The 9,720-nt window shown below is 44.0% G+C and overlaps 1 protein-coding gene across 4 annotated transcripts in view; it reads right to left on the bottom strand.

The window, feature by feature from the left end:
* The window catches only part of cdkal1 (CDK5 regulatory subunit associated protein 1-like 1), a 600,364-nt gene that overhangs the window by 413,948 nt on the left and 176,696 nt on the right, over positions 1–9,720 (bottom strand). For all 4 annotated transcript variants that reach the window (XM_062063405.1, XM_062063406.1, XM_062063403.1 and 1 more), the window contains one exon: positions 3,435–3,555. In XM_062063405.1, the coding sequence (XP_061919389.1) occupies positions 3,435–3,555 (121 nt within the window). The remainder of the gene's footprint in view (positions 1–3,434; positions 3,556–9,720) is intronic.

Raw genomic sequence — 9,720 nt, 5'->3', positions numbered from 1 at the left:
CCCACCCACGGAGCAAGACCCCCGGGACAGAGCCCCAGCCCCGGCCCCCATGGGAATCAGGTCAGGAAATCAATTAGCGGTGCCCAAAGAGATCTGAATTCTGTCAGTTGTTGTTTTGATTCAGCAGACATTCTTTCCATAACTACATAATCTAATAAAATGTTTTTGTAAAGGTTTATACATAAATTATTTTTTGATTTCCAATTCATGAGAATAGTTTTCTTGGCGATGCCTATTGCATTTATAAGGAGGTATGTTTTGTTTATATCAAAGTCAGTTGCGGAGAGATCACCCAACAGGCAGAGTGCGGGGGAGATGGGAATAGGAATCTCTAACGCTAATGATAGGTTCTTGCACACTCCAAGCCAAAAGTTACTCACGGGAGCACAGGACCACATTGAGTGTAAGTAGTTATCTACCTTATTATCTGAGCAGTGTACACAAATGTTAGAGTCGGCTAAACCCATTTTATACATTGTTAGACCGGTGTAATGTATTCTGTAAAGTATTTTGAGCTGAATCAGTCGTAAATTCTGATTCTTAATCAAACGAGAAGTATTGAGGCATATTTGTTTCCAGAATTCTGGGTCAAGGCTTGTGGATACGTCTGAGTGCCATTTGGAAGTTGGGATACTTATTGTGTTATCTATTTTTGAAAAGAGAGCATATAATTTGGATAAAGCTTTGGGGGCAGATGTTTTGAAGAATTTAACGGTCGTAGGATTACTTTCCCATGTTGTTTTGTTGAATCTTGCGCTAATTACAGATTTGATTTGTATATATTCTAGGAATTTATTAGGATTGATTGCATATTGTGTTATTAAACTTTTAAAAGAGATACAACTGTTTGCATTGATGATATCCCCAAGACATCTGACTCCTTTATCATACCATGTTGGAAAGTTCAATGGCTTCTTGTTTAAAAGAAAATCAGGATTATTCCAAATAGGCTTAAATTGACAGGGAGTGAGCGGGGATCCAGTTATTTTCAAAAACTCCCACCAAGCTGTTAAGGTAGTGCGTATATTAATACTTTTGAAGCAGTTGTGTTTTCGGAGAATTTGGCTAATAAAGGGCAAGTTAGAAATTGGGATCTCCTGGCTAAGTGATTGTTCAATCTCTAACCATAAACTATCTAATAAAGTGGGATTGGTCCATTTTAATATATATTGTAGTTTATTTGCAAGGAAGTAATATGAAAAGTTTGGGAGTTCTAGACCCCCGTATTCTTTTGGTTTTTGTAAAGTTTTAAGGCTGATTCGTGCTGGTTTACTCTTCCAAAGAAACTGATTGATGTGTGAGTCTAGTGATTTAAACCAGATTTGAGAAGGTTTGGTTGGAATCATTGGCGAAGTTGGTAGAGTGGCTGTGCCAGCAATCGGAGTGTTGCTGGTTACTGGGGTTCAATTCCCACCTTCTACCTTCCTAGTCACGTCCGTTGTGTCCTTGGGCAAGACACTTCACCCTTTGCCTCTGATGGCTGCTGGTTAGCGCCTTGCATGGCAGCTCCCGCCATCAGTGTGTGAATGTGTGTGTGAATGGGTAAATGTGGAAATACTGTCAAAGCGCTTTGAGTACCTTGAAGGTAGAAAAGCGCTATACAAGTACAACCCATTTATCATTTTATCATTTATAATTAACCCTAGGCAAGACCATCATTTTCACGGTAGAAACCCTTCCCATAAGTGAGATTGGCAGTGCTTTCCAACGCGCCAGATCATCCTCAATCAATTTTAAGATTGGGGAGTAATTCAAGCAAACAGTGACGGAGAAAGTGGACACCCTTGCCTTGTGCCCCTCATTTAAATACATTTATGTACGTTACAACGCTGTGACCGATACGCTTAATGTAACGTGGCACGCTACTTTTGATGTAGTTTTATGTCAACATGGCAGTGTCAGAAGCACAGCGAGTTCAATACAGGAGATTATTAGCACTAGAGATGTCCGATAATGGCTTTTTTGCCGATATCTGATATTCAGATATTGTCCAACTCTTAATTGCCGATATCAACCGATACAGATAGTCGTGGAATTAACACGTTATTATTTTGTTGTGATGCCCCGCTGGATGCATTAAACAATGTAACAAGGTTTTCCAAAATAAATCAACTCAAGTTATGGAAAAAAAAACAACATGGCACTGCCATATTTATTATTGAAGTCACAAAGTGCATTACTTTTTTTAACATGCCTCAAAACAGCAGCTTGGAATTTGGGACATGCTCTCCCTGAGAAAGCATGAGGAAGTGGTGGGGTGGGGGTGTTAAGGGGGGGGGGTGTATATTGTAGCGTCCCGGAAGAGTTAGTGCTGCAAGGGGTTCTGGGTATTTGTTCTGTTGTGTTTATATTGTGTTACGGTGCGGATGTTCTCCCGAAATGTGTTTTGTCATTCTTGTTTGGTGTGGGTTCACAGTGTGGCGCATATTTGTAACAGTGTTAAAGTTGTTTATACATCCACCCTCAGTGTGACCTGTATGGCTGTTGACCAAGTATGCTTGATTTCACTTGTGTGTGAAAAGCCGTAGATATTATGTGACTGGGCCGGCACGCAAAGGCAGTGCCTTTAAGGTTTATTGGCGCTCTGTACCTCTCCCTACGTCCGTGTACACAGCGGGGTTTTAAAAAGTAATACATTTTAGTCAGTCCCATATTATCGGACATCTCTAATTAGCACCACACTAAAATGTACTTGATATCAAATAGAATGAGGCAACATCACACAGCAAACAAAACACAACATGTAAGTACACGCATAACATTCACACACACTACTACTACTAAGAAGGAATAATGAACAACAAATCAATGACTGAAGTGACAATCTTACAATCCTACAAAACCCTGTTTGTGGACAAGGACACTACAGCCGTGGAAAAACATTTAATCTCTTTATTAAACCAAGGCAACACAATCCAGTGTAAATATTCAACAGAGCTGCCCTCCCGCAAGAGCGAACAAACACATCTGAGGTAATGTTGCTCTGCCTGGCTCTCTCGCTGACGTCACACGTGACTTGGCAACAGCACAGCCTTTTAAAAGGCACACACACACACACTTGTTTAATTAAACGACCAACAGTTTGCTTCGATGTTGCTTTTTTAAAGTAACGCAATAATTACTTTCCATAGTAATTAATTACATTTATTAAAGAGTAATTCCATAACTAATTTAATTACTTTTTTTGGCAACGAGTAACTATAATGAAACACTGGGAAAGCGACAAACACAGCATGAATCCTGAGTTTCTATTACATTTATGTTTGAAAACTAAACAGCTGCTAATACTAAACACACATGTCAAAAAAGCTAAATGCACGGATAACATAATAAGGTTGTCTGTGAATGTAATACATTGACTGAAAATATTACATGGTCTCAAGTACAGACATACTGTATGCACTATTGGACATAGTTTTTTTCTCATGTCTTACCCTGTGTTAATGGAGATGATTTCAATCAGTGGGTTTTTCCTTATCTTTGGCAGGTCCAGTCTAGCTCCTCCTAACCTCCGGCTTCCATCTTTTTTCTGGCCCAAAAGACGTACTGAGTGACCTGAGTTTAACAGAAAAAAAAAAAAAGAGTACATTTTTTTATCTAATTAAATAATTGCTTTGTGTATTGTGGTTTGTTTGCTAGAAAAGAAATAAAGGGCCTTTGCCAATCTGTTCCATGTAGTGTAAAGCAGCGGTCCCCAACCACAGGGCCGCGGCCCGGTACCGGTGTGCGGACCGATTGGTACCGGGCCGCACAAGAAATAACAAAATAAAAAAATAAAAATATATTCTTTTTTATTAAATCAACCCCCCCCCCCCCGGTCCGTGGGACAATTTTTCAAGCGTTGACCGGTCCGCAGCTACAAAAAGGTTGGGGACCACTGGTGTAAAGCATATAATGATCTACAAATGTTGGTAAAATGGAACATTTATATACAAGCGTGACAATGCCGCATGTCAGCTGTTGGCGTGATGCCAGGATGCAGAGAAGATAGGCAAAGTGCACCAGGAAGGTGCCTTTATTGGGTACCAGGCAGAATAAAAGTAACTTGGGCTTATCAGGAACTCAGAAAGCAACAACAAACTTTGACATACAGAAAATAATTAACCAGCGCTAAAGAAGGGAACAAGGAGGAACTAAACAGAACTAATTAACAATGGGGAACAGGTGTGCTGGTAGAAGAAGGAACATAGAATAAAAGAAACATAAAATGCTACCAACACAGGAGTACCAGGAAAGGAAATGGTCATGATAACAATGGGTAATTAATTAATTGATTACTAAGTGCTGCGAGATATTGTACTTGTGTCCATATAGTGTATCTGAGGCACAGGTGCAAAGCATTTTGCCATGTTTATGGTTAAAGTTTGGTGTATTATTATAATGTATTAACAACTTATCAACATTAACATTGGCATGTATGAATCCTATTGACATTTAAGGCAATCACAATGACTCAAAAACTGCATGTACAGTTGATAAAGGTTTCATGATGACAAATGTTTTACCAAGGAAGGACTTATTGTCAAGACTTGGTCTATGGCGTGATTTGTTCTCCCGTGGTGCAAATGAACTGGACCATACGTGGCGTGCAGGTGAGGACATGATTTTATTTTACACAAACAAAGCTCAAAAAGTTATAAACAAAAGGCGCTCACAGTGGAGGTAAAAATACTATGAAAACAAAAGGTGCGCTAATAGGCGGAAATACAAAACTAGACTATGAAACAAAAGACATGCACGTGGGCACAAAACTATGAACAATAAACAAAAACTTACTTGGCATGGAAAGTTCAGCAGGAACTATGGAAGCATGGGTAAAAGTTATCTAGTGAAGATAAGGTGATGTTGCCAGGAAGACAGCCTGGCAACTGGGAGCTTAAATAATAGTGACAGGAGGTGCGTGACTCAAAATGTGAAAACGTGAGACAGGTGTGTGTGTGAGTCCAAACGTGGAACAGGTGAAACTAATGAGTAACCATGGAAACAAAACAAAACCAGGAAGTGAAACCAGGAACTAAGGAAGTCCAAAACTAACAGCATAACTAAACAAAACATGATCCGGACCATGGATCATGACAGAACCCCTTCCTCAAGGACAGATACCAGATGTCCAAAACCAAAAAAATGAACAAGAGTCATGGGAGGGCGGGAGGGGGACATGGCGGTGGGTCGCCAGACCACGTGTCCCCGAATCCACCGGGGCAGAATCAGGTGGCGGCGACGCGTAGACCGCCGCTGTACCTGACGAGGTGGGCGACCCGGGAAGGGCCACATCCGTGGCCGATGTGGAGGTCGGCGTACTTGGCGTGGCGGACGACCAGGTAGCGGCAATATCCGTGGCCGACGAGAAGGCAGGTGCGTTGTCGTCGTGGCAGCAGCAGATGACGCATGTGCGGGTGCAGCAGACGAAGCAGGCGGCGAAGCTTGGCCTGGGGCGTCAGGCGGCGAAGCTTGGCCTGGGGCGTCAGGCGGCGAAGCTTGGCGCGGGTCCTGGTCTTGGCATGGGGGGTCCTGATCTTGGCATGGAGGGTCCTGGCATGGCGGTACTTGGCGGCGTGGTTCTTGGCTTGGGTCTTGGCGGCGTGGTTCTTGGCGGCTTGGGGGGTCTTGGCATGGCGGTACTTGGCGGTGTGGTTCTTGGCTTGGGTCCTGGCGGCTTGGAGGATCATGGCTTGGGTCTTGGCGGCTTGGGTCTTGGCGGCGTGGTTCTTGGCGGCTTGGGGGGTCTTGGCATGGCGGTACTGGCGGCGTGGTTCTTGGCGGCGTGGTTCTTGGCGGATTGGAGGGTCTTGGCTTGGGTCAGGGTCTTGGCTTGAGTCCTGGCTTGGTGGGTCTTGGCTTGAGTCCTGGCCTGGTGGGTCTTGGCTTGAGTCTTGGCATGGAGCAGCTACTGGCGGCACTTGGCGGCGTGGAGCAGTTACTGGCGGCACTTGGCGGCGTGGAGCAGCTACTGGCGGCACTTGGCGGCGTGGAGCAGCTACTGGCGGCACTTGGCGGCGTGGAGCAGCTACTGGCGGCACTTGGCGGCGTGGAGCAGCTACTGGAGCTTGGCGTGGAGCTGCTACCGGAGCTTGGCGTGGAGCTGGTACTGGAGCTTGGCGTGGAGCTGGTACCGGTGCTTGGCGGGGAGCTGGTACCGGAGCTTGGCGTGGAGCTGGTACCGGTGCTTGGCGTGGTGCTGGTACCGGTGCTTGGTGTGGTGCTGGTACCGGTGCCTGGCGTGGTGCTGCGACAGGTGCTAGCTTTGGTGCAGGTGGCCTAGCTGGGGGTTGCGGCTTGGCAGGTCGAAAGACCGGTGGTGGCGGCCGTGCTGGAGGCTGTGGCTTGGCATGGTGACGGACTGGTGGTGGCGGCTGTGCTGGAGGCTGTGGCTTGGCATGGTGACGGACTGGTGGTGGCGGCCGGGATGGAGGTTGCTGCCTGGTTGGGTGCAGCTGAGCCACCCCACCAACACAGCTCCCGGCCCCAGCCCCCCCCCTCAAGGAGCGGATACCAGACACGCTCCCTGCGGTCTGGCATCTTCTTTAGGTGTGGGTGGAGGGAGGTCAGGAGGGGGGAAAATCCTCCCCTCCAAACTGTCCAAAAAGTCTTTCCTTCCCCCCCCACCTGGGCTTTTGTGGGTGAAAAAAAAATTTGTGACATGGGCGTGGCCTGAGTCCTGGGGGGCGGGGCATGAAAACTGGGTGACTGTGATTGACCGGGTAAAGAATTTGGAAAAAAAATCTCCAGGTCTGTAGAGTGCTCCTTGAGCTGCCAGGCTGGCTGACTTCCATTCCCGCCCGGAGGGGGAGGAGCCCGCAGGAGTGACGCATCCTGTCCACTCAAGGAAGTCTTTCCTCTTCCTTGGCGACGTTTCCGGGACGGGAGCAACGCGCCGATCGGCACCAGCTTGCCTCCGGGCCCCCACATCATCCCCCTGCGCTCCCTGGAGGAAAAGCGCAGTGTTTCCGCCTCCATAGCGCGCAGGACTTCCCACGCTCCCTCGTCCAATTTTGCGGGAGAACTTTTTTGCTGGCAACATCTGTCAAGACTTGGTCTATGGCGTGATTTGTTCTCCCGTGGTGCAAATGAACTGGACCATACGTGGCGTGCAGGTGAGGACATGATTTTATTTTACACTAACAAAGCTCAAAAAGTTATAAACAAAAGGCGCTCACAGTGGAGGTAAAAAGACTATGAAAACAAAAGGTGCGCAAATAGGCGGAAATACAAAACTAGACTATGAAACAAAAGAAATGCACGTGGGCACAAAACTATGAACAATAAACAAAAACTTACTTGGCATGGAAAGTTCAGCAGGAACTATGGAAGCATGGGTAAAAGTTATCTAGTGAAGATAAGGTGATGTTGCCAGGAAGACAGCCTGGCAACTGGGAGCTTAAATAATAGTGACAGCAGGTGCGTGTCTCAAAATGTGAAAACGTGAGACAGGTGTGTGTGTGAGTCCAAACGTGGAACAGGTGAAACTAATGAGTAACCATGGAAACAAAACAAAACCAGGAAGTGAAACCAGGAACTAAGGAAGTCCAAAACTAACAGCATAACTAAACAAAACATGATCCGGACCATGGATCATGACACTTATGTTTTATATTCGATGAAAAAGATTATTTTAAAAATCAAACACAATGTCTGGAAGGAAATTGATATGTTGAACTTCAATAACTAAAAAGGAAGAAAGGTTAATAAAACTGTTCTAATAAAACTGTCGCTATAGTAGCATCCATAGCTAATCTGCTCGCTCCATATCAAACATGAGGTCTCAAGTCAATGTAGTTGTATCAGCTAAAAAATTAGTCCAGATGGATTTCGCAAATTATATAAGTCAGATACTGTATGTAAAATGGTACACTGTACTTTGGTATCACGTAGACTTCAGTAAATTATTTTAATATGTTAATGAGGTAAAAGTTGGTGTATAAAAAGTACAATATTATTTGTGTACAAGAGAAGACATTTTTGTCCATTACAATCAGTTGTCGTTAAGTTGTGGACAACATCATTATAGCAAACTGTTCAAAGGGACCAAGTGAAAAACCAGAAGTGATTGAAAAGCTTGATGTCGGTGATGTCCAACCTTTACTGTGTAGAAATGGGATGCAGTGGTCTTCCCTCTGTAGCCATCTATTAGTCGTACAGAAAGAATGTGTGCGAGATGGAGGCGCTGAGGGATGGAATTGTCTTGCTGTTTTCATCCGCTTTACATGAGTCTCCTGGGAAGGTGGGCTCAGGGCAGGAAGCATGGCTATCATTGGTAGATAAAAATTACAATCTGCCCCAGAGGAGGACAAAGAGCCAATCAGTGAGGCGTGACTGGTCGTAATATCCCAGTACAAGCGAGGAAATGAAAAAACTCCCCCCGTGGAAAACATCAAGGCTTTTTTGTAGCGGACTGTCTATTTAAACAGAAAGCAGTGTGGGAATAAGTTCAAAATGATGTGTTTTTCAAAAACAAAAATTCATTTGTTGTATTGCCATTTTTTCAGTTCATCACCACTTTTTAAGGCTAAGTTTCTTTATGCAGCTGCCTCTGAACTATTGTACTTTAAAAATACCTTACTGGACGTTTAACCAGCAACTCATTAAGAGCATACAAACTAAGATACACATCATCATTAGAAGTACTGTTGATTAAAAAGGCTTGAAGGATGTCCTCCACATGTTGGTTCCTAGGGCCAATACAGAACTTGGAAAAAAAAGCATTCAGTTATGCTGCTCCCTGGTCATGGAATGACATCCAGAAAGATCTGAGGCTACCAGAATTGATCACTTTGGGGGAGTTTAAGTCCATTTTAAAACATCAAGAAACCAGTTCTCTTGGGAAATGTACTTGCTTTTAAATTGAACTATTACTTAATCGTTTTAAATTATTTTTGACCTGTTGTGGTATGACCGCTGTTGTTCTGTTGTATTGTCTTGTTGTAATTATTATTGTAACTTTGTTTGTGCCGCCCTCTTCGCTCTTGAAAAAGAGATTTTAATCTCAATGAGTCTTTACCTGATTAAATATAGAAAATTGAATACTTTGTAGACTTCTTTTTACTGGAAAGTAAGAATCTTTGACCTGTCACTCAATCTTTTAAATTTCAAAACACAAATTTAACAGGTCAACTGGTGTTATTTTGACATGAAGAGAAAAGCAACAATCATAATAATAAAGCAGGCTCTGCTGTATATCAAATCAGCCACTTTCAGAGACGTGGCGCAGAAGAGCAACAGAAGCACGTCTTAAGAGCACAGTGAAGCAGCAGCCACCTACACCAGAGGTCATTGTGTATGTGCACAGAGCTCCATGGTCACGCTGACTACCTCATGGCAGGCATTAACAAACTAACAAAAACATTACAAACGGATGAATAAAGCTAAATACGCAATGTAATGAGAACAAACTAATTGCTAATACTAAAAACACCAAGATTTGTTTTTGAATACATGGATTAGGACTGGGCCAAAACAACGATAATGTATATCACGATAGACATGTAATCTATATCAATATAAAATGTGTTTGATAAAACGTATGATGAATATATTATTTTTTGGTCGGAACAAACCGGAAATAATGAAGCATGGTTGGTTCAATGAACAAAGGCACTCGCAAGCTCGCAATACAGGAAGAGTCAGTGAACAATCCAGGATCCTGGAGGTGGCGTGGACGGAGAAGATCTACCTCGCCGGCAATGGACCCTCCTGAACAGAAACACAGGGCCTTCGCACAAG

This window comes from Entelurus aequoreus, linkage group LG11 (assembly GCF_033978785.1).
Source record: "Entelurus aequoreus isolate RoL-2023_Sb linkage group LG11, RoL_Eaeq_v1.1, whole genome shotgun sequence".
Taxonomy (NCBI): Eukaryota; Metazoa; Chordata; class Actinopteri; order Syngnathiformes; family Syngnathidae; genus Entelurus; species Entelurus aequoreus.
This window is presented reverse-complemented; position numbering and strand designations above follow the sequence as displayed.